Source organism: Peromyscus leucopus, chromosome 1 (genome assembly GCF_004664715.2).
Source record: "Peromyscus leucopus breed LL Stock chromosome 1, UCI_PerLeu_2.1, whole genome shotgun sequence".
Lineage (NCBI taxonomy): Eukaryota > Metazoa > Chordata > Mammalia > Rodentia > Cricetidae > Peromyscus > Peromyscus leucopus.
In genome coordinates, this window is record NC_051063.1 from 186,615,910 (window position 1) to 186,640,229 (window position 24,320).

A 24,320-nucleotide genomic window follows, 5' to 3' on the forward strand; every position below is an offset into this window, starting at 1 on the left:
TCAATAGTTGCGTTTAATTCCCAAGAATAAAGTCCTATTTGGTCCTGTGCCTCTATGTACAATAAGTAGTTTATAAAATGTAAATCCAAGGTGAGACAGTTGTTTAGCTTGAACTGTTTAGGGAGGCAGTTGGGATCCATCCCTGGTGCATGAGCTGGCTTTTTAGGGCCCAGTCCTATGTGGACACTGTGAGCCTTGGTGCAGGGGGGAGGGGCTTAGACCTGCCTCAACTGAATGTACCAGGCTCTGCTGACTCCCCATGGGAGACCTTGCCTTTGGAGGAGGTGGGAATGGGGGGTGGGTTGAGAGGGAAGGCTGGGGGCAGGAGGAGGGAGGAGAGGGGAATCTGTGGTTGGTATGTAAAATGAATAGAAAATTTCTTAATATTAAAAATTATAAATAAATAAATAAAAATGTAAATCCATCTACACCTTGCTGCCATTGTTGTTTCTGTAATATCTTTTGCTTTAACCTTGTAATAGAGTTAAAATTAATCTATGCATTGCCATTACCATTACTGCATTCTGAACTGGAATATACTGTAGCTTATTTTATTTATTTATTTTTTTTTAGTCTTCCAAATGCTTACATTTCTTATAAGTTTTAACCCAAGCACCTCCTGAGAGGGAAGTTAAGCACCTTCACTGAGTCAGTTATGTCTTACAAGGTCTCAGATATCCTTCTCTTGCAGCTATCCATTCAGTGACCTTATCAATTCCTCTAGTCAACTCAGGAAAGAGTGGAATGCCCCTTCGATTCTCTCCTATGTCTCTCCCTATGGTTAGTTTCAGACTAGATCGTGGCAGACAGCATACACAATGGAAGAAAATGACAACTCTTGAATTGACTTGTTATCTGGGAAAGGAAGGATTTGACCTACTATGTAAAAGTAATAGACATGAGACTTTCAGAACTGATTTCATGTGAACCAAAGAATTGGGCACAAGGTGTGTCTCTGCTGCTCTGCATCTGCTTATAGCGTACATTTATATCTTCTCTAAGCATGTCTTGGGTTGGGGAGATTACTGGACATGATAACAACCGCACAGTGCCGTATGGATGGATGGGCTGAAGGAATGAAAGAGAACCCCCAAGGGGAGGCTCTAGGAGGAAAGACCAGCCCTCAGTCACTCTCACTGAGACTGGATTGGCCCAGGAATAAAGAAGTTCTTGCAGCTCTCTTCTGATGTCAAAGTAATGAGGCAGTTAGTGAATGTGTCTGTGGGAGACCCTGTTAATGCCAGCAAAGAGACTGGTGCCTGATCCAGCCACAAGCCAGGGGAAATGAAACCATGCCTGCTTGGGGTGATATTTCCTTTCTCTGAAATGAGAAACCTCATGATACGAGCACGGGCTCTGCAGCGTCCAAATCTCCTGTGTCTGCAAGTGCTGCCAAGCGCCGTGGTCTCTCATCTGTGGGTTTGAGCCGGTGGAAGGAAATAAATACCATGATCACCATCCTCACTGTCCTGTTCTGCATTGGTGAGATTCGCAGAGGTGGAAGGGACATTGCGATCTGTTTGAGAGTAATATCCAGATTTCTAAGGAAAATGCAGGGACTCAGGGGGGCTCTTGGGAGAATGTAATTTGCTGAGCATTTGGGGGACAAATATCTTCCAGGAAATACTCCTCCAGGCTTGAGTCTGAGTCCCAGCACTACCATAGTGCAGAAAGGTGAGTAGCTTCACAGTTGTCCCAACTCCTTCATCCTCATTTGAGACAACAAATACTGTCCTGTGCTGCGAGGATGGAGAACGGTGGGTGAGAGGTGATTCTGTTGTAATCTGGAAGGTCCTAGAACTAAGTGCAAGAATGAGGGAGGTGATATCCTGGGACCCAACTTTTGAATATTTTTCAGAAGCACTCCCTCACCCATCCTTTGGGCTGAGCCAGGTTCTATCATCTCTTGGGGGAAGTCGGTGACCATCTTGTGTCAAGGAAACATCCAAGCACAGGAGTACTACTTAAATAAAGAAGGAAGAACATCATGCTTGTACAAACAGACCGTAATGGAGCCTGGGAGCAAGGCTATGTTCCCCATCCTATTCATTACAGAGCTCTATGCAGGACGATATCACTGTTACTATGAGAGCCCTGCTGGTTCTTCAGAGCACAGTGACATGCTGGAGCTGGTGGTGACAGGTGAGAGGACACTTACCGGTCCAGTTCCCTGCCACAGCATAGACACAGGGAAAGGATGTTGTGAGCTATGTGAACCCTGTAACATCCTGCCTCCTTCTCTCTAGATGTCTATAGTAAACCTAGCCTGTCAGCCCTGCCCAGTTCTGTGGTGACCCCAGGAGAGAACGTAACCTTTCAGTGCGTCTCATGGTTGGGGTTTGAAACCTTCATTCTGACTGAGGAGGGAGAAAACAAGCTCTCCTGGACGGGTGACTCACAGAGACATCCAAATGGGCACATGCAGGCGCTTTTTCCGATGGGTCCCGTAAGCCCCGGCCACAGGCGGAAGTTCAGGTGTTACGGGTATGACAACAGCAATGCCCAAGTATGGTCAGCACCTAGTGAACCCCTGGAGCTCATAATCTCAGGTGAGAATCTCTTTCTTGACACAACTATTTCAAAAATAGTTCTTACTTCGTTTTGTTTGTTCAAATAGTGTAATTTTAACTGGCATAAAACCATTGCGCATGGTATTGTAGTTCGTGAAGAGTATCCTCCATATACATTCATTATGTACTTTGGGTATATTCACACCGCACCTCACTATCTGCTACTTTCTTACTTTCTCCTTCCTCTTAGTCTACTCCCTGCCCTGGAAACTTTCGTTTCTCCTTTCGTGCCATCCATAAATACATGGTTTTGTGTATCTGTCTATAAATGCAAGATTTATTAGGAAAGCAAACATGTTTCATACCATCTGAAAGACCTGAATTTCCTTTATTCCTTTGTGCTGACGTATGTTCTGGCGAAGACATCAAGCACTGAACTGAATCAGAATGGAGAGTGGACTCTTGCCTTTCTGGTTTTTACCCACTGTGCCACCCGGTCAGCATTTGATTTCCTTGAGAACCATTCCTCTTTGATAAAGTGCTGCCCAGCTGCCATGAACTTAGAACTTACGTGTGTCTGTAGTTTCTCTTGCTGTACGTTTCTAGCTCTTTTGCCCAATAAGGGTCAGTTAGAACACAAGAAATCATTTCTACTCTGCTGCTGTAAGAGCAAATCTTCAGCAGCTCAGGAACTGAGGGAGAGCTACAGAGTTGGCGAAGTAATCATTCAATTGGACTTTTCTATCTGAGGGAGTAAAACTTATTTCTCTGGGACTGGCAAGTGGGGCAAAACTTAACTGTGGCTAGTGGAAAAAAGGGAAATGCACGCACATGCACGCACGCGCGCGCGCGCGCGCACACACACACCCCTTTAGGATCTTTTTTATCATCTCTCTCTAATCTCTTAATTTTTTTCTTATTTCTGTCCAGATGTATTACTTCTATATATACTTAATTTTTTCCTTACAGCTTATATACCAGAGCAAAATCTTTCAAGCAATATAAAAATTACAATGTGGATATATTCTATTTCTTAAGTGAATGATCACAATGCAGACAGGTAAAAAAAAAAAAACATAACGTTTTCCATATCTCTTTCCAATTTCTTTCATGATTAAACATTTTAGGAATTACAGGTGAAAAAAAATTACCTCTAAGAACCTACATACATTCATGTCCAAGCAACTTGTTATAGATTAACAGAGCATAAGCAAGCAAAGTATTTTTCTCAGCCAGTTCTTTTACTGACAGGCTGCATTTTGCTGTTACAAAGAAAGGATCAATCACTTTATTATTTACCTCAAAAGTAATCTTATAAAAAATCTTAAAAGAATCACAAATCTAAACTTTTATATATGAAAAACATCAGTCAGCTCTACTTTAAATCCTCTGGGTGCATATCCATTTATTAACAGTATTTTATAGTAGGAAGCTGAGGGCAGAAAATGGCACAAGGAATTGATTATCACTCTTGATCACCAACCCATCCTCCAGCTAATATTAACTGGGCTATCAAGACAAGAAAAGTCACAGAGAAGTGCTAAATATTAACTGGGCTATCTTTGTTCTTGTTTCTTGACCTCAATGAGTCCCTTGTTCAACTATTAAAAGTGTGTCTTTCTAAATTTTAAATTATTCCACAAGATTTTCTACCTCAAAGTTATTTACAAAACACCTTAACCTAACCTTTCTAACAGTTCTACAAGTCTAAATTCTTTCTAAGGGTGGTGGTTGAATCATTAATCTGCTCCAGCAGCAACGCTTGGAAAAAGTCAATCACTGTTATTGTAGTACAAGTAATACTGCCCGGTGAGGGACTAGAAACTCCCTGAGAGTTTTCAAACATACTACCCATAGATAACACATGAGGTCCTCAGGACATGTAGTCCTCTGGACTTTGCCTCTCCAAGGCTTACTCAAGTTTGGCTTTGTCAACTGCCCTTTCATGTTCCATGAGTTCTAACACTGCCTGTTTGTCCCATTACATAGCTCCTGACATCACTATTCCATGTTTGTTGAGATTTTTGTGTGTGTGTCATATGGCCAGTTCTAGAGAATGTCTCATGGGTTGCTGAGCAGAATGAGTATTTTGCAGTGTTTGAATGGGACTGTCTGCAAATGCCTGGTAGTTCTATTTGATTTACAGTATCATTTAACTCAGGTGTTTTTCTCTTTGTGCTTTATTGGCATGACCTGTTTATTGGTGCAAGTAAAGTATTCAAGTCACCTACTATTATTGTGTTGAGATTTTTTTTTTTTTATTTTTTCAAGACTTTCTCTTGTAGCTTTGCGTTTCTAAATCACTTGTAGCCAGCTCTCTAACTCACAGAATCACTGCTCTGCTGATTTATTAAGCTGCACACTGAGCTATTGTGTTTTATCTGTTTTTTACATACAGTAGTATCTATTTTAAGATCCTGAAATCATACTTGTGATGCATACATGTTTGGAATAGTATTATCCTCTTAATTGACAATTCCTTTAACCAATATGAAGTGGCTTTCTTTATCTCTTCTGATTAGTTTTGGCTTGAAATCTACTTCGTCAGATGTTAGAATAGCAACACATACCTGCTTTATAGTTCTTTGTATTTTAAATGTGTTTGCCCATCCTTCACCCTGAGGTTGCATTTCCTTTGATGATAAGGTGGGTTTCTATGGAGACAAGAAGCAGATAAGTCCTATTTTGTAATCCTGTCTGCCAGTCTGTGTGCTTGACTTGGAAGTTAGGATCATTAATATTTAATTGTTATTGGAGGATGTGCATTAATTCCTTTTGTTTGGTTGATTCTGATTTGTTTGGTTGTACTTGTCCGGTTCCTACTCTTCATTTAGTCCAACATTGTTTATGCTTTCCTGTTGTCTCATAAATATATTTATGTTTCTCTTCAGTTTGAAGTTATTTCTTTTTCCCCTTTTATTGAAAACAGATTCTTTTTCCTCACATAATATATCCTGACTCTGGATTCCCCTCTGTCTACTCCTCCAAGTTTCTCCTCAAATCTCCTCCTCCTCTGGATCCATTACATTTATGTCTCTCATTAGAAATCAAACACGCTTCTAAAGGATACCAATAAAATAAAATACATAAAATGAGCATGGTTCCTCAGGAAGATGGGAATCAACCTACCTCAAGACCCAGCTACACCTCTCTTAGTCATATACTCAAAGGTTGCTTTGTTCTACCACTGATGTACTTCCTCAACCATGTTCATTGCTACTCTAGTCACAATACCTAAAAATTGGAAACAACCTAGATATATCTCAAGGATAATTGGATAAAGAAAATGTGACAAGCTTACACAATGGACTAGTAATTAATTCAGTAATTAAAAAGATCAAATCATGAAATTCACAGGTAAATAGTTGGAACCAGAAAAAAAACATTCTGAGCAAAGCGACTCAGACCCACAAACACAAATCTAGTATGTATTCATTTATGTGTATATATTAGCTAAGTCAGTGATAACCAAACTATAGAACCACAGAGGTAGGCACAGAGTAAGTGACTAGGGAGAACAGATAGAACTTCCCAGGAAGGGAAATAAAGTACATAGTTACCAAAATGTTTTGGGGCCCAGCCCCTCGATAGCCTTCTCCCAGAGTCCCAGAAGAGATGCTACCAGTGGTGGATTAATCTAAGGGATTCCCTAATAAATCTATGTACACAAAACTCTTTCATCCATTCACTTTATTTTTCTGAGTTCTCTTTACACTGCTTCTATTCTGGTATCTTACTTAGCTTCTTTCCCTCTGTGTTCTATCTTAATTCTTTCATCTTAGTTCTGCCCCAAGTTGGTCTTTCTCATCTTGTTCTTACCCTTCTTTGCTCCTCTTCATTCTTAGTTACTCTCTATAATCTTCTATATTCTCTCTCATTTTTTCTCATCCATTTCTTCCCCATCTCCTTAGTTCTTCCCATTTTATTCTTATCCATCTAGTTCTTTCCATCTGGCTCTTCCTCATCTTCCATCTCATTCTTCTAGTTCTCTCTTTTAGTCCTCAGTCTTGTTCTCCCCCAATCTAGTTCTCGACCAATCCATTCCCTCAAGTCTCTGAGGTTTATAGTTATATACCCATGCTATAGCAATGCTCTGGCAAAGGCAAGATCATCAGACTTGAATTCCCTCAGGATCCAAAGGAAGGGCAACAAGCTCCACACAGAAGAGCAATAATTGCCAGCCATCATCTGCAACCCAAAAAGGGAAGTGACTAATAGGGAATAGAATCAACTGAGGGCTAAATTCAGTTAATATCTGAGCAAGGGGAATTTTATGTGCTCAATGATATTCTTAGAAGTGGTTAGTTAAAGTGTTAGGAGTCTATCAGTGATGAGTGAAAATAAAACTGCCTTATTTTCCCTTGGGCCCTTATCTGTCCAAGCTACCTTGGCTACTGTGACTTTCTGGCAGGGTGGGGGAGTGTACTCGGTGGCTGGGCAGCCTGAGTCATTTTGATGTACCTGTAAGTAGAAACCCTTTAGTTCTGAGTTAATAGTTAAAGGTAGATCTAAAACTAGAGATAAGACTTTGGAAAGGGAGAAAGTTAAGCTTAATTATCACATCCACCAGGCCTTCTCAAACAGATAGCCTGGGGCTTAAGTTTGTTCTTAGAGAGTACAGAAGTATCTCTGACAAGATATTTTTGTCTGTCTGGGGATGGTCCTGGCTGGATGCTGCTAATGACGATAATTAAAGGGAGGTTTGAACTGGGGTTCTGGCTGTGTATAGCTGTCAGCACAGAAGTTTATCTAAATATTCCATTGTAGAGGGGAAATGGCGCCCAATAAATGATCAACACACTGTTCTTAGAAAAAAAGTTGAATGAAAAAGCTCTGATAGCACAGAAGAAATGTCATTGTAGGAAAATGACTAATGCTCAAGAGCTAATATCACCAAGACTCCTTTTAAGCCTCAGTTTGACCTCTGAAAGACCCTTGTCTTCTTCCAGGTATTAGCTTGTCATAATCAGCTGAAATCCTACTTCCTACTCTTGTGGCTTGCAGCATATAGTGATGGATGAAATATCCTTTGGATACATGCCCAAGAGTGATATAGATCGATCTTGAAGTAGATCAATTCACATCTTCCTGAGGAACCTCAACAATGATTTTCTTAGTGCCTGTGTAAAACTACAATCCTGCCAGCAATGGAGAAGTGTTCCAGTTACTCCACATCTTCAGCGTCATGAGCTGCCACTTGTTTTATTGATCTAAGCCATTCTGATAGGAGTAAGATGAAATATCAATGTAGATTTGATTTGCATTTCCCTGATGACTAAGGATGTCGAACATTTCTTTAAGTGTTCTCAATAATTCAAGTTTCCTCTCCTGAGAGTTCTGTTTAGATCTGTACCCCATTTTCAATTGAGTTATTTACTTTCTTGATATATAGTTTTCTTTGAGTTTTTTACATATTTTGATATTAGTCCTTTATAAGAGTTGTAGTTGGTAAAAATCCTTTTGTCTTTTTGTAGGCTGATGATCATTTGTCCAAATGATGACATTCTTTGCCATGCAGAAGCTTTTCAGTTTCATGAGGTTCCATTTGTTACTTGTTGATCTTAGTGCCTGTGCTGTGTTCTGTTCAGAAAGCTTTTTCCTGTGCCAATGTGTTCAAGGCTATTTCCCAGTTTCTTTTCTATCAGGTTCAGTGTATCTGGTTTTATGTTGAGGTCTTTGATCCACTTGGACTTACATTTTATGCAAGGTGATAGGTAGGAATCGCTTTGCATTCTTCTACATGTGGACATCCAGTTTGACCAGAACAATTTGTTGAAGATATCTTTTTCCAGCACGTATTTCTGCCTTCTTCTTAAAAAAAAAATCAGGTGTCTAAGGGTATGTGGATCTTCAGTTAGATTCCATTGACCAACACATCTGTTTTTGTGCCAATACCATGCTGCTTTTATTGCTACAGCTCTGTGGTACAATTTGGAATCAGAGATGGTGGTGCATCCTGTAATTCTTTTTCTTTGTTGTTCAGGAATATTAAATATATCCTGTTTATTTTGTGTTTCCATGTGAGGTTGAGAATTGTTCTGTCAAAGCCTGAGAAGAATTGTGTTGGAATTTTTTTTATTTTACAATACTATTCAGTTCTACATAACAGCCACAGATTCCCTTGATCTCCCCCTTCCTGCCCCCCTCCCCTTCCCCCCAGCCGACCCCCCATTCCCACCTCCTCCAGATCAAGGCCACCCCGAGGACTGAGATCACCTGAAAGACTCAGTCCAGGCAGGTCCAGTCCCCTCCTCCCAGATTGAGCCAAGCGTCCCTGTATAAGTCCCAGGTTTCAAACATCTAACTCATGCAACGAGCCCAGGACCTGGTCCCACTGCCTAGATGCCTCCCAAACAGATCAAGCCTATCGACTGTCTCACCTATTCAGAGGGCCTGATCCGGTTGGGGGCCTCCCAGCCTTTGGTTCATAGTTCATGTGTTTCCATTCGTTTGGCTATTTGTCCCTGTGCTTTATCCAACCTTGGTTTCAACAATTCTCGCTCTTATATAACTACTGATTTTTGTGAGTTAATTTTGCACACAGCTGCTTTGCTGAAAGTGTTCCCAGCTATAGGAGTTTCACAGTGGAACTTTCAGGATTGCTTACGTACACTAATATAACATCTGCAAATAAAGTTACTTTGACTTCTTTTCTGATATTATTTCTTATATATTAAGAAAATCCTCTTTCTTAATGTCCTTTTTTTGTCTTATTACTGTAGCTAAGACTTTAAGTACAATATTGAATATTTATGGAGAGAATGGGCATCTTTGTCTTGTTCCCTCATTTTAGTGGAATTAATTTTAGTTTCTCTCCATTTAAGTTGATGTTGGCTATGGGCTTGGTATAAACTGTCTTTATTATGCTGAGGTCCTTTGTATCTCTAACCTCTCCAGGACTTTTATCAAGAAGGGGTGTTGACACACCTCTAAATGGGATATCTCCTTCAAATCCCTCCCCCTCAGAGTTCAGGAAACCCTGCAGAAGAGGGGATGGAAAGATTGTAAGAGCCACAGGGCACAGAGGACACCAAGAGTACAAAGCCTTCTGATTCAACTGAACAAGGCTCATGTGAACTCACAGAGATGGAAGCAGTAATCATAGGGTCTAGAAAGGTTTGAACCAGGTCCTCTGTATATGTATTTTAGCATTCAGATTATTATTTTTATGGGACTCCTAAGTGTTTGAAGGAGCGAGTCTCTGATTCTCGTGACTTCTCTTGGGGCTCTTTTCCTTCTGTTATATGACCTGGTCTAGCCTTGATGTGATAGTTTTTGCTATGTCTTATTAGACTTTATTGTGTCGTTTTGTTGCTTTTAGAAGCCTTTTTTATCTAATGAAGGACAGAAAGGGAGTGTATTGGGATTGGACAGGAGATGGGAAGGAATTGGGAGGAGTAAAGAGATGGGAAACAGTAATTAAGATATATTGATTGTGGGCTGGAGAGATAGCTCAGAGGTTAAGAACACTGTTTTGATCTGATTCAATTAGAATATGTGTCACAAATCTGTAATGAGATTGCTTTTGTGCGATACATAAACAGAAACTGCAACATAAAAAAATAAATAAATCAAAAACTTTATTACATAGCATGAAAAAAAAAAGATATATTGATTGTATGAGAACAGAACCTATTTTCAATTAAAAAATGAAAACAAAAAGAAGGAGTTTTGAATTTTGTTAAAGGCATACTGAATTCAATGATATGATCATTTGGCTTTGTTTGTTTGTAAGGTCTATTATATTTATTGATTTACATATGTTGAACCATCCCTGAATCTCAGTGATGAAGTCTACGTGATCCTCAGGGATGATCTTTTTGATGTGTTCTTGGATTCAGTTTTCAAGTATTTTATTGAGAATGTTTGCTTCTATGTTCATAAAGGAAAACTGGTCTGTAATTCTCTTTCTTTGTTGGATCTTTATGTGGTTTTGGCATCAGGGTAACTGTTGTAAAATGAATTGGGCAATGTCTCTTCTGTTTCTATTTGGTGCAATAATTTCAGAAGTATTTGCATTGACTCTTCTTTGAAAGTATGGTAGAATTCTATACTAAAACCATCGGGTCCTGGACTTTTTCTTTTTGTTTTTGTTGGTGGACTTTAATTAATGCTTCTATTTTAACTAGGGATTAAAGGTCTGTTTACATTGCCTATCTGATCTTGATTTAACCTTGGTAGGTGGTATATATATGAAGAAAATTATCCATTTCTTTTAGATTTTCCTACATAGTTGAGTAGAGGTTTTCAAAATGACTTTTATGATTTTCAAGATTTCCTTTCTGTCTGTTGTTATGTCTCCCTTTTCACATCTAATTTCGTTAATTCACATATCTATCTGCCTTTTTGTTAATTTGGATAAGAGATTGTCAGTCTTATTGATTTTCTCAAAGAACCAACTCTTTGTTTCATTGATTATTTGTATTTGTTCTGTTTAGTTGATTTTAGCCCCGAGTTTGATCATTTCTTGCCATCTACTCCTCTTCAGTGTGCTTGTTTCTTTTTTGTTCTAGACCTTTCAAAGGCGCTCTTATGAGATCACTCCAGTTTTTAATGTAGGCACTTAGTGCTATGAATTTGCCTCATAGAATTAGCTTCATTTGGTCCTGTAAGTTTGGGTATGTTGTGTATTCATTTTTATTCAATTCTAGAAATTCTTCAATTTTTTTCTTGATCCATATTTTCATTCAGTAGTGAGTTACTTAGTTTCAATGAGTTTTTAAACTTTCTGTTGTTTCTGTTATTGTTGATATCTTGCTTTAATCCATGGTGTTATGACAAATTTCAGAGTCTTATTTCATTTTTTTTATATCTGTTGACTTATTTTGTGCCTGAATATGTGGTCAGGTTTGGAGAAAGTTCCAGAAAGTACAGAGAAGAAAGTATATTCCGTTGTGTTTGAGTAAAATGCTCTATAATGTGTTAGGTCCATTTGATTTATAACGTCAGTTAGCTCCAGATTTTTTTTTTTTTTTTTTTTATTTTTATTTTTTTTGGTTAACTTTTGTCTGGATGACCTGTCTATTTGTAAGAGTGATATGTTGAAATTTCCCACTATCAGTATGTGAGGGTTAATATCTATTTAAGCTGTAGTAGTGTTTCTTTTACAAATTTGGGTGTCTTTTTGTTTGGTGTATAGATGTTTAGAACTGCAATGCTCTTTTGGTGGGTTTTTTCATTTGGTGACTATTTATTGTCCTTCACTATCTCTTCTGATTTATTTTGGTTGAAAGTCTCTTTTTGTCTGATGTTAAAATAGCTACATCAGCTTGCTTCTTAGGTCTGTTTGCTTGGATCATCTCTTTCCATCTTTTTTTCCCTGAGGAGATGTCTATTCTAGATGTTAAGCTGTGTTCCTTGGATGTAGCAGAATGATATATCCTGTGTTCACATCCACTCTGTTAATATGTGTCTTTTTATTCATAAATTGAGGCCACTGATGTTGAGAGATATCAATGACCAATGATTGTTGATTCCTGTTATTTTGTTCTTCTTACTGTTGCTGCTGGTCGTGGTTGTGTGTGTGTGAGTGTGTGTGTGTGTGTGTGTGTGTGTGTGTGTGTGAGAGAGAGTGAGAGAGAGAGAGAGAGAGAGAGTGAAAGAGAGAGAGAGGGGAAAGAGAGAGAGAGAGAGAGAGAGAGAGAGAGAGAGAGAGAGAAAAAGAGAGAGAGAGGGAGAGAGAGAGAGAGAGAGAGAGACAGAGACAGAGACAGAGAGACAGAGAGAGAGAGACAGAGAGAGAGAATTAATTTGCTGGTCATGGATTGTTTATTCCATTATTAATGTAGTTAACCTCTTCAGGTTGGAGTTTTCCTTCTAGTACCTTCTGTAGGGCTTGATTTGTAGAAAAATATTGCTTATATTTGGTTTTATCATGGAATGTTTTATTTTCTCCATCTATTGTGATTGAAACTTATTCTAGGCTGTCATCTGTGGTCTCTGGGAGTCTATGGAACATCTATTCGGGCACTTCTGGCATTTAATAATCTCCATTAAGAAGTCAGGTGTTATTCTAATAGGTCTGTATTATATGTTATTTGATCCTTATCCCTTGAAGATTTTAATATTCTTTCTTTTTCTCTATGTTTAGTGTTTTGATTATTATGTGCTGAGGGCACTTTCTTTTCTGATCCAGGTTATTTGGTATTCTATATGCTTCTTTAACCTTTACAGGCATCTCCTTCTTTACATTAGGAAAGTTCTCTTCTATCATTTTGTTTAAAATACTTTCTGTGCCTTTGACCTGTTTTCTTATCCTTCCTCTAGTATTAGTCTTAGAGTTTATCTTTTCAAAGTGTCTCACATTTTTCTGGGTGTTTTGTGCCAGGAACATTTTTGATTTAATATTTTCTTTGGCCAATGTATACTTCTATTGTGTCTTTAACACCTGATATTTTCTCTTCCATCTGTTGTGCTCTGTTGATGAGGCATGCTTCTGATGTTTCTGTTTGAGTTTCTAAATTTTTCACTTCTAGAATTTCCTCAGTTTGGGTTTTATTTATTGATTCTCTTTCCACTTTTAGGTCTTGAACAGTTTTAGTCACTTCCTTCCGCAATTCGTTTGTGCTTTCTTTCTTTCTTTTTTTTTTTAAGATTTATTTATTTATTATGTATACAGCATGTATGACTGCAGGCCAGAAGAGGGCGCCAGATCTCATTACAGATGGTTGTGAGCTACCATGTGGTTGCTGGGAATTGAACTCAGGACCTCTGGAAGAGCAGTCAGTGTTCTTAACCTCTGAGCCATCTCTCCAGCCCCCTCATTTGTGTTTTCTTAAATTCTTTAAGGTATTTATCCAATCCCTTTAAAGACCAATATAATATTCATAAAGCCTATTTTATGGTCCTTGCCTTATGCAATCTCCAAGTCTGCTACAGTAATGTTACTGGATTCTGCCGGAGACATATTTTCCTGGCTGTTATTATGTTTTTACATTGATGTCTAAGCATCTGGGTTTGGAATGATTATAATTGATGATGATATGTGATGATATCAGGTCTTGCCTTTATTGAGTGTGTATTTGTTCCTTGGTTTCTGTCATCCTCTTTGTTTCTTAGGAGGTGTGGTGGCTGTGTGTTGCCTGACAGGAAATTCTTCTGTTATCCTGCCAGGTATGGCCACTGGGGGTTCTAGGTAAAATGTGTTTCTAGGTATTGGGAGCTGAGTCATTGTTTCCTTTTGTGGTCCTAGCTGCCACAGAACTCACCCTGTAGACTAGGCTGGGCTTCAGTGCAGAGATCCTCTTACCTCTGCCTCCCTAGTGCTGGAATTAAAGTGTGCATCACCACACCCAAGGATTCTTCAAGCATTTTTTGTAGAGCTGAATTCATGGATGACTTCAGCTTGTTTTCATTATGGAAATATTTTCCTTTATTTTTCCATTATGACAGCTTTCTTGGATTTTACTGTATTTATTTCCGGGATATTACTCTACCAGGTAGTGATTGCCTTCTATAGTCTGAAATATAATGGCCCTTGCCTTTGCCATTGGTCTGTCCTTTATGTGTTTCTCACATCTTTCATTATGCTTTCTTTCCTCTGTATATTTAGCTTTTTAACTATAATATGAATGTTTGAAGTAGGAGTGTTTGTGGCTGCAGTATGACTGCATGGTATTCCAGTGCCTTTGCCTGGATAGGTACATCTTTCCCTAGATTAGCAAAATAAATATCTACTATTATTTTATTCAAATTGTTTTTGCATCACTGCGATCAAATTCTTCACCTTTTTGGCCACGACTTTTTGATTTGGTCTTTTCATTGTCAACAGGACATTTTGTACGAATTGTTTGTACTTTCACATTAATTTTTCTTAGTCATTTTCAGGATGTTCTAATTCACCTACCTGTCTTCAGGCTCAGATATTCTTCTGCCCTGTATTTGGTTAATCCTGTTTGTGAGGTTTTCCACTGGTGGTCTTATTTTGCTTATAAGAGTTTTTGTTTTTATTATTCTTTTTTATCTCTTTCTTTCATATAGTTTCTTTTCCCTCATTTTAATTAGACCTTTGTAATTTTTTTCTTTTTACTCTTTGCTCTTTGGGGGCCCACCACTCAGCTTCCAAATAAATACACACAGAAGTTTATTCTTTCTTATAAATGCCCAGCCTTAAATTGGCTTGTTCCTAGCCAGATTTTTTTTTAAACTTAAATTATCCCATTTACCTTTTGCCTCTAGGCTTTTAACTTTCCCTATTCTTTATACTTTTCTTTACTTCTTACTCTGTGCCTTGCTATGTAGCTGGGTAGCTGGACCCTGGAATCCTCTTCTTCTTTTCTTGCTCCTGAATCCTTTTCTCAGATTTCTCCTATTTATTCTCTCCACCTGCCAGCCTTGCCTATCCTTTCTCCTGCCTTTCTATTGGCCATTCAGCTCTTTATTAGACCAATAAGGTATTTTAGATAGGCAAAGTAACACAACTTCACAGAGTTAAACAAATGCAACATAAAATAATGCAGCAATCTTTGCATCATTAAATGTTCTACAGCATAAACAGATGTAGCACATCTTAAAATAATATTCTACAACAGTTCTTTGTATTTATCAGTCTGTATGAATTCCACTTTCATATCCTATATTTGCTTCCCTATTTCATTCAGCTGTTTGTTTCACTCTTTGAATTGCCTCAAAATTTTTGTCCATGTCTTCTTCAATTATTATTATTATTATTATTATTATTATTATTATTGTTTAAAATCATTCTTTTGAATTCTTTAATATTTTTTCCTTAACCATGCACATTGGAAACCATTATGGGAAAACTAATTTTCAGAGGAAACCATGTTGCATTGGTTTTCATGTTCTTAATTTGTTTTAACAACTAGTACACTTGTGTCTCTACAACACTCACTTAAAAAATAAACCTCCCTTCCACTCTAGTCACCTTAGTAGGTAACGGAGCATTGAAGTACTATGTGCAGTGCTGAGGGTATAAGTGGAATGCAAAAAGAAAATCAGAGTAAGACTGTGGAGTGTGGTTTGGAGAGATGGCTCAGTGGTTCAAACACTTACTTGAAAGTGAAAGATCTCAGTTTGGACCCCCTGGAACCTACACAAAGCCAGACACAGAAGTGAGACTTACTTGACACCTGGGGTTGTTCCCTAATTCCACACGGGTGATATGGTATTCATGTGCACACACTAACATACTACCACATATACACTATAATAAACACAATTAAATATACATCTTTTAAAAAGACTGTGGAAGGGTTGGGGATTTAACTCAGTGGTAGAGTGCTTGCCTAGCAAGCACACAAAAAAAAGACTGTAGAATGGTAATTCCCTTAGTCAGGGTTTCTATTACTGTGAAGAGACACCATGACCACGGCAACACTCATAAAGGAAAATATTTAATTGAAGTGATGGCTTACAGTTCAGAATTTCAATCCATTATTATCATGGCAGGGAGCATGGCAGCATGCAGGTAGACATGGTGCTGGATACATTTTTATCAGAAGGCACCAGGAAATGGTCTGAGACACTGAGTAATACCCTGAGCATAGGAAACCACAGCGACACACTTCCTCCAACAAGGCCATATCCACTCCAGCAAAGCCACACTTCCTAATAGTGCCACTACTTAGAGCCTATGGGGGCCAATTACATTCAAACTACCACAGCAATATAGAGAAAATATATGATGCAAAAATAAATATGAGGCCAAAGAGAGAGAGAGAGAGAAACTGAGTACAGTAGGAACAAGCTGCTCGTCTAAATTGATGTTTATTAATGCAGCCATGGTGCCACACACCTTAAATCTTAATACTTGGGAGGCAGAGGCAGACAGATTTCTGAGTCTTAGTCCAGCCTGGTATATATAATAACTTTCAATTCAGCTAGAGCTACACAGACAGACTTTGTCTCAAAAACATTTTTTATTAAATTAACAAATTATTGAGTTCATGTGAATAAACTAGATCTGGGTAGGAATGTGGAATCTAAATGTGATATCTTGCCTGGGTGCCAGTTTTTTCTAAGCATTCCTTCCAGGGCTCAGAGATGCCAGTCACACCTCTGTATAGATTTTCAGAGGTTGGTGTATAGATGCTGTTCACAACTTTGGGCACTGTTCCCCTTGTCTGGTTCAAATGATGGCCACATCTTTGGGCATTCCTTCATGGCTTGGCTTTTCAGTCCTGTATATGTCTCTGAGCAGCTTTTTTTCCCCCACTGACTTATAAATATTTGTCCCATTAGTGGGAAGCCCTTTGTGATTGGATTGTAAATGATTGTCATACCCCAAAGAGGTCTTTGCCAATTCGGTTCGTTCTGTGCTACTAAACTGGAGATGGACACTGAGAAATGGAGGCCGCTGCTGTGCACAAGGACTGGTGGGAAGTGTTTGGCAGAAACAACCACGTAGTGTTCACCTACGTGAACCACCGACATGGGTGCTGGGAACTGAACTCAGGTCCTCTGCCAGAGCACTGAGCACTCTTATCCACAGAGCCATCTCTCTATCCTCAAATGTAGAAACAGTTTGTTAAATGTTTTTATTAATTTATCTCATTTTTGACAATATATAAATTGACATTTCATATAATATAAAATATATAAATGCATATTATATAAGATATAAGATATATGACAAATATAAAATATACGAAGTATATTATTTTATATAATATATATAATTTATTTATATATATAATGCATTCTTTGGTGATTAGTTTTTTTATCTATTTGAAACAAGCTGGAGTCATCTAGAGAGAGGGAACATGACTTGAAAAGATGTCACCTTCAAATTTGTCTGTAGGCCATTTTCTTGATTAATGATTGATGCGAGATGGCTCAGTCCACAGTGGGTGGCATGAACTCAGTGTTATATATGAAAGTAAGAGGAGCTTATTGAAAGAACCCTTAGCCAACAGTTAAGTAGTTCATCCCAAACCATCATGATCAGAATAACATATACTTATAGAGAGAGGAGGAATCCAGGAAATAGTCGATGACCTATTCTCTTAACCACTTTATTTATTCTATTCCTCTTTTATGGTTCTTAGGAATGGTTGAGACCAACAGCTCATCACCAAACATGTCAGACCCCAAAACAGGTGAGTAAGGAGAGCAGTTACAGAGCTGGCTGCAGATAGCCAAGCCTTGTCTAGTGGGCATAAGTGCCCTGTGTGGAACGTGGAGGCTGGACTGTAGTGTGACCTCTGTGTCTAAAATCACCCAGGCTCACATCTCCAAGATCACACAGTGGAAAATCTTACCAGGATCACATTGGGTGGCTTGGTCCTGTTGGTTCTTGGAATTCTTCTATTTGATGCTCAGCACAGCCAGAGAAAGACACCAGATGCAGCCAGGAGGTGAACAACAGAGGCAGCAGTACCCATGTCAGAGTGGTGGAAAAACGACTACTGTGCATAGTGAATTCTACAAGCTGATGTGGTTCTGGAGTTAAATCTTGGCACAGACTGGGTCAACTCTGAGTTTGGATCTCCAGGGGAGTGACATGATTTGGAAGCACAGAGATGTCAGGATAGTTTTTGAAGAGAATTATTCTTCCATTAAACTCTGATACTTTCCCACAAATGCTGTTATTTTCTCTGACTGGTCCCTTCTTTTCTCACCCCTTTGCCTCCCTAAAGTACTCATTTTCTATAGTTTTTCCATGTAACTTAACAATTTGGGTTAATAACTGCATTCCTTCATGAATGACGCATATGCTTTATTTCTTTAACTCGAACCCCAATTTTAATGAAAAAAATGAAATAAATTGGCAACATCAGTCTCAAGGTGAAATAACTAAATCCAGAGTGACACACTAAGACATTTCTTTCTTACCAACACCCCTAGCAACACTGAGGAATTGTGGGAGAGGGAGGGCTCTAGAAGGGAGAAAATGAGCCCTCCCCCCCATTTTCAGCTCTTCTCATTGTGGCCTTTAAAACTGACACTAGAAATCCATGCAGTTTGGGTTGGAATAGTGGAGTGAGATGAATCAATAACAGTAGTAGTTCATGGCTGTAATCTCAGTGCTCAAAATGCTGAGGCAGAAGGATTGTTGTGAGTTCAATGCAAGCCTAGTATACATTGTGAGACTGTCACAAAAAAACAGACAGTAGGAAATCCCTCGTTTGCTGGACAGGGAGTGTGGAGCATCACTGAAGGCCGTTGTTTGAAGGTGAGTTGCTTCAGCCGTTCTTAGAGTGTTCACTTTCACGAATTATTTCAAAAACTTGGGGTTTGGCTCTCTCCTACATCTGGGCACGCTCTCCCATTTAGTGAGTTCTGAATGTCAGAGCAAGACACTTCCACAGAAATTCAGTAACTGATCTTATTTGGGCTGAAAGTTCAGGTCACCATGAACCTATTTTGTCAACCATTTCCTCCAGGAAATAACAAGGTGAAGATTGGTGGGGCTTTGCAATCCAGTTTCCATGGTTACTAGGATGTAAACTCTGGCCAGAGGACCATGACTTGGAAAGTGTGAAGGCTCATCTGCTCTAAATTGGAAGCTTAGCTCTGATACTTTTCTCAACAGTTCCTCACACACTTCTTGGGGGAATTATAATCCCCACAATGAACTAAGATCTTGATTTGAGAGATGTGAAAAGTGTAGGTGATTAAAAAAAAAAAAAGCACACTTACAGTTAACCACAATGAAAATTTACAGAAACCACTGTTGCTAAGAAAAAGAAACCAGGCTGTATGCATGGGGAGGAGACAATCTTCTCCAAGAATTTATCTATTGTTTTGAAGTTTGCATGAGTTTTAACAGCAACATACCGCATGACAGGATCATGGTAACACTGATGTCTGGTGTTGATTTAAGGCATCAGATATTGTTTATATTCATAGGGAAACTGAGACTTTCTCTCCACAGAACATCATTTCAGGCACAGATCTGCCTCCTCATAGTTTGGCCTATTAACACCATCACATGGACTTCAGAGGTAGCTGAGGCTTGGAAAAGATGAGATTTCTATTCAACAATTTGACTGAAAGATAGATGTTAGATCCATTCACAAAACTTCTCTTTGCAGGGCAAATTATACCCTTTTACAAGTTGTTTTTCTTTTTCATTAAATGGATGTGTTTGTTGACAACATCATACATGTATATACTTCTTTCTGATTATTTTTATTCCATCCTCTTGTATTTCCCTTCTATCCATAGCAACTCTTATCTCATCCTTAAAAGTCCTAATCCTTTTTCTGTGTTTCTTTTGTTTTGTAATTTCCCACCCATTTTAACCAAACTGTCCCTCTGAACCTGTGTTTAGAACTATATAGGAACCTGGCAGGCTCACTGATGTGTATGCAACTTAAGACAATGAGTCTCCTTGATCCAGAATTCATCACGAGTCAATAGCTCATGATCAGAGATCCATGAGTCCTTACCTGACCCATAATAGACTATTGATAGGGCCAGTATTTTATTCATCCAGTGCAGGCTACATAGTTCACATTTGCAATGGCTGTGTTATACCTGGAAGTCATTACTTGGTGACCATTCTCCCAATCTTCTGGTTCTTAGAGTCTTTCTTTTTCCACTTCCACGATGTACATATGCAGCAATATCCACCACAAATCTACACATCCATGTCATCACTTATCAGGTCAGTTATCCCACTGATAACCTCTATGTTTTGCTTTGTCTTGTCTTCATATGAGTCCTCCAAATACAAAGCAAATTTAATATTTTTGCTTTGAATTCATAGAGTTCGTCAAACTCTGATACATTTACTATATGGCTCATAGAGATAAAAAATATTGATTGTTTTGAGGGGTTAATTCTTATGATTATTTTTTGGATATGTTTTTAATTAAAATAGAATTATATCACTATTCACCTCCCTCTAGCCCCTCCCAGATACCATTCCTCCAACCTCTACCATGTTCCTCACTCTCAAGTTGATGAACTCTTTTTATTATTGTTACATATATACACATCCATCTGTGCTATATGAATATGCATGTGCATAAATATATAAACAAAATCTACTGAGTCAGTCTGATTTTGTTTTTTGTATATATATGGTTTGAGAGTCTTAATCCTGCCTCAAAAAAGCTTCTTTTTACAACCAATGGTGATCATCACAGAAATTAACAAGTGGACACAATTCAGTGATCAACAGATCATGGAAGTCCAGCCCCAACAGATACATCTATATCACAGCTCTGAGATCTGTGGCCCAGGGAACACCACAGAAAGATTATAAGAGCCAGGAAGTCTTCAGTGAAACAGTTTCTCCTAGAACTGTCTAGAGAAATGGTTTATTTCTACACTTGAAATAAATATAATCTAAAAAATGCAGTACCAATGAATGTATTCACATGGAAGGGGAAAATTTTCATGGGGTCCAATGCTTAGGCAGAGAACTACAGGAAGAAAGTGACCATTATAAGGAGAATTAGCCTCTCTCAGTCATGAGCCTCCTTGTTGGCATGAGCACTCCAATACAGAGTGCTCAGTCCTGTAATTCCTCAGACATTACCATTCTATAAGCTAGTCATCGTCTTACAATTTCAAGAAAAGGTGTTCACTCTGAACTCACTCAACTGTGTCACCAATGAAATATTGTGTTTTCTTGGTTTATTTCTGGTTTTAAAACAGTGGACAAATTAACATATAAATGTAGTTCTCACCCCCCATAGACCATTAAAGAAATCTACAGCTGGTCACGTTGCAGGGAAAACTGATGGGTTCTGCTCAGCCTCAACCGATACATCTGCAGCACCGCTTCTGTACCTAAAGTTCTGGGAACACTGACGAAGTGGAGACAGGAAGACTGTAAGGGCCATAAGAACCAGGCATGGCCTCTGTTCTGGGAGACTGTGTCTCCTAGGAATGACAGAGAAGCTACAGCAATGATGCCCCAACAATATGGCTGCCTAAACAAGAGCTGAGCATGGGCAGCACCAGTAGATATGTTAATGGGTAAGGAGGAAATATCACAGGGCACCTCCCCTAGACAAAGAACAACAGGCAACTAAGCAATACTAAGAGAGAGAATCAGTTTTTCCCTGGGATGGCCTTCAGTTTATCACCAAATGGTAAACCCTGAAATCATGTTCAAACAAGCAAAACTAAATGGACTCAGTAGGCTGTGTTTATATATTTATGTGTGTGTGTGTGTGTGTGTGTGTGTGTGCGTGTGTGTGTGTGTGTGTGTATGTGTGTATATATATAAAGAAAAAGAGGCCATCAGTCTGAGAGGGAGATGGGAGTCATTGGAGGAAGGAAAGTGGATGGGGACAGTATAATTATATTTAACTTTTGAAAAGTTTCTATTCTGTAGATAGTATTCTAATTAGATAAAATAGTTCACATATAAACTAAAATTTGCAATTAAATAATATTATGCAAATAAAATATGTGGTCTTATAGAATGGTAAAATAAAAAAAGGAAAGAAAAAAAACTCTTCCTAATCTTAGATGAAACATGGCTAAACAGAAGTGTATGTGTTTGAGATGTGCAATTTGGTGATTTTATACACCTCTACCTTATGGATTCACTGTCATAATCAATCTAACTAACATGTCCATCAACACAGTTTTCCCTTCTTCTGCTCATTTATTTCTTGTAGGAAAAGTATTTAACACACATCCTCTCTCCAGTGGATTTCGCATTTGTGATGTACAGAGGGGAAGGGTGCGGCCTGCAGGGGACACAGTGCTGCCACTGTGGTGAAGAATGGAATTGCAAAGCCTGCATTCCACAATTCCTATAGTTCACAGACCTCCCAGTACAGACATTGGAGGGTCTTTGGGCTCCAGTTAGAGGTGAGGTGAACTGTGAGTCTCATGTGACAGCATCACCTAGCCCCTAGACCTACTTTTTAGACTGAATAAAAGTTGTGCGGTCAGCAAAAGCCGGGACTGTTTCGAAGTGTGACCTGGGACTGTGGTGACTACATCCTGGGCTCCCATGTTCTAGTAACACCCTGCTCATTTGCCAGTTTTCCTCAGCTCTTGCAAGACATCCCAGAAAAACAACAACAACAACAACAAAACAAAAACAAACAAACAGAAAACCACAAAAACAACTGCTCAGAACAAGCCCTCCCTGAGCACTTGGTCCCCTAGCGTAGATATGTCTGAACATTCAATCCAACTTCACTTCTCCCATTAAAAATGTCTAAGAGTTGTCACCCTCATCTGTGAGTCCTGCAGTGGAATCCTCAACAATTCAGAAGTTCTGTATTCTCAGCAAGGTTGTTCTAGCTGATGATGCCTACAACCTCTTGCTGTGTGCAGCACACAGTGAAACCTTGGAACTATTATGACTGTGATTCATAATTCCTGATGAGTCTGTATCCTGAAGGCCAAGAGCAGATCCTGGGAGAGGTATATGTGATCCCGGATGATTAAACTTGGCTGTTGGGAGAATACCTGCAGAGCTGCAGCTGATTTGACTTCAGAGTGTCAGCACCCAGTCTTAATCTGACTTTTGTGATTCCTACCTTTTTTCCCTGGGTACCCTCAATGTGAATCTTCTCTGAGAGTCTTCTGAAGGTGCAAAGCCTATGCAAATTTGGTTCAAGAAGAACTCAGAACACAGCAGGTATTCTTCAGTCGAGAATTAGCATTTGGCATTGTCCCTTTGGGAAGCTTGGATGACAGGTGTTGGAATATGAAGATTAACTTGCTAAAAGAGTGTCAACTGGAGAACAATAAAAGAGCCCTTTGCTAAGCTACAACAGACCAGTCCATAGAGGTGGATCACCCCCTGCAGCCTGCAGCTGTGAAAGACATAAGGTGCCTCTGTCTCTTGATTCCATGGACCCTAGTGAACACCCATACCCAATATACAACACTTGACATCTAACTTAATTGGAGCTGGAATTGAATAAGAGATTCCTGCGGGCAATTCTGCAAATGCTTTGCTTTTTTGTTTGTTTGTTTGTATGAGACAGGGTTTCTTTGTGTAGTGTTGGCAGTCCTGGAACTAGCTCCTTGGATCAGGCTGGCCTTGAACTGGAAGAGATCCACCTGCCTCTGCCTCCCGAGTACTGGGATTAAAGGCATATGCCACCACTGCCTGACTTTCTGCAAGTGCATTTTAATTAAGGAAGAATTAAGTGACACATTTCCCTAGAATTTTCAGCACCTCCATGCAGTGTGTCAGCCATAAATATGTCAGAGGGCAAAGCAGTGCAGATTTTGTTGGTCCACCTTCAGTCCTTGCTGCTGAGTGCATGCATTCTTTCTGCTTCTTCCTCCTCCTTGTGTCCTTCCTTCCCCCTTTCCCTTTGTCTGCTTCTTCTGATCTCCCTCCTGCACTTCCTCTTTTCATCTTTCTCTCTCATTAAAACCTCCATTCTAGCCAGGCGGTGGTGGCACACGCCTTTAATCCCAGCACTCGGGAGGCAGAGCCAGGCGGATCTCTGTGAGTTCAATGCCAGCCTGGACTACCAAGTGAGTTCCAGGAAAGGCGCAAAGTTATGCAGAGAAACTCTGTCTCGAAAAACCAAAAAAAAAAAAAAAAAAAAAAAAAAAAAAAAAAAAAAAAAAAAACCCTCCATTCTTCAGCCTTCCCACATGGAGTAAAGATCAGTAACTTTACAGAAATCACCCAGGCCTTCAGTTTCAGATTGTAACTGCTGAGACATTTGGTCTCATGAACTGAACAGCTATTGGAGTCTGAGTTTCTCAGACATGGAAACAGACATTTGGACTTCCCAGCCTAAATCATGTAAGCAAATCCAATAATCACCCTTTCTAATATAAGTCACTTTGTCTGTTCTGTTCCTTTACATAGCTCTTAATAATAGTTTCCATTTTTATGTATTTATATTAAACACTGCGGTGATGAGTGCAGAATGAACACTCGTAATATATTCTTTAAAACTCCGG

The 24,320-nt window shown here is 39.1% G+C and overlaps 1 protein-coding gene across 6 annotated transcripts; it reads left to right on the plus strand.

Annotated features, from left to right (window-relative positions):
- Positions 1-1,000: 1,000 nt before the first annotated feature.
- On the plus strand, positions 1,001-23,396 carry LOC114686721 (leukocyte immunoglobulin-like receptor subfamily A member 5). Of its 6 annotated transcripts, none has more exons than XM_037202208.1 (7): positions 1,001-1,482; positions 1,621-1,674; positions 2,056-2,142; positions 2,247-2,549; positions 13,569-13,622; positions 17,516-17,566; positions 22,052-23,396. In XM_037202208.1, the coding sequence occupies exons 1-7, from the start codon at positions 1,449-1,451 to the stop codon at positions 22,153-22,155; spliced, it is 687 nt and encodes a 228-aa protein (XP_037058103.1). In that variant the 5' UTR covers positions 1,001-1,448; the 3' UTR covers positions 22,156-23,396. The 6 variants fall into 6 exon arrangements, with proteins under 6 accessions (XP_037058103.1, XP_037058107.1, XP_037058102.1 ...); XM_037202207.1 differs by lacking the exon at positions 22,052-23,396 and adding an exon at positions 17,692-18,050 and having other exon boundaries at positions 1,147-1,482; XM_037202212.1 differs by lacking the exon at positions 13,569-13,622 and having other exon boundaries at positions 1,122-1,482.
- Positions 23,397-24,320: the final 924 nt, after the last annotated feature.

What these genes read in the sequence shown, in the direction of transcription:
- LOC114686721 (XM_037202207.1), top strand. Translation starts at nt 1,449, where the DNA reads ATGATCACCATCCTCACTGTCCTGTTCTGCATTG. An exon ending in CACTGTCCTGTTCTGCATTG is followed by an intron (nt 1,483 to 1,620) that starts GTGAGATTCGCA and finishes AATATCTTCCAG; the next exon opens with GAAATACTCCTCCAGGCTTG. An exon ending in CACTACCATAGTGCAGAAAG is followed by an intron (nt 1,675 to 2,055) that starts GTGAGTAGCTTC and finishes TATTCATTACAG; the next exon opens with AGCTCTATGCAGGACGATAT.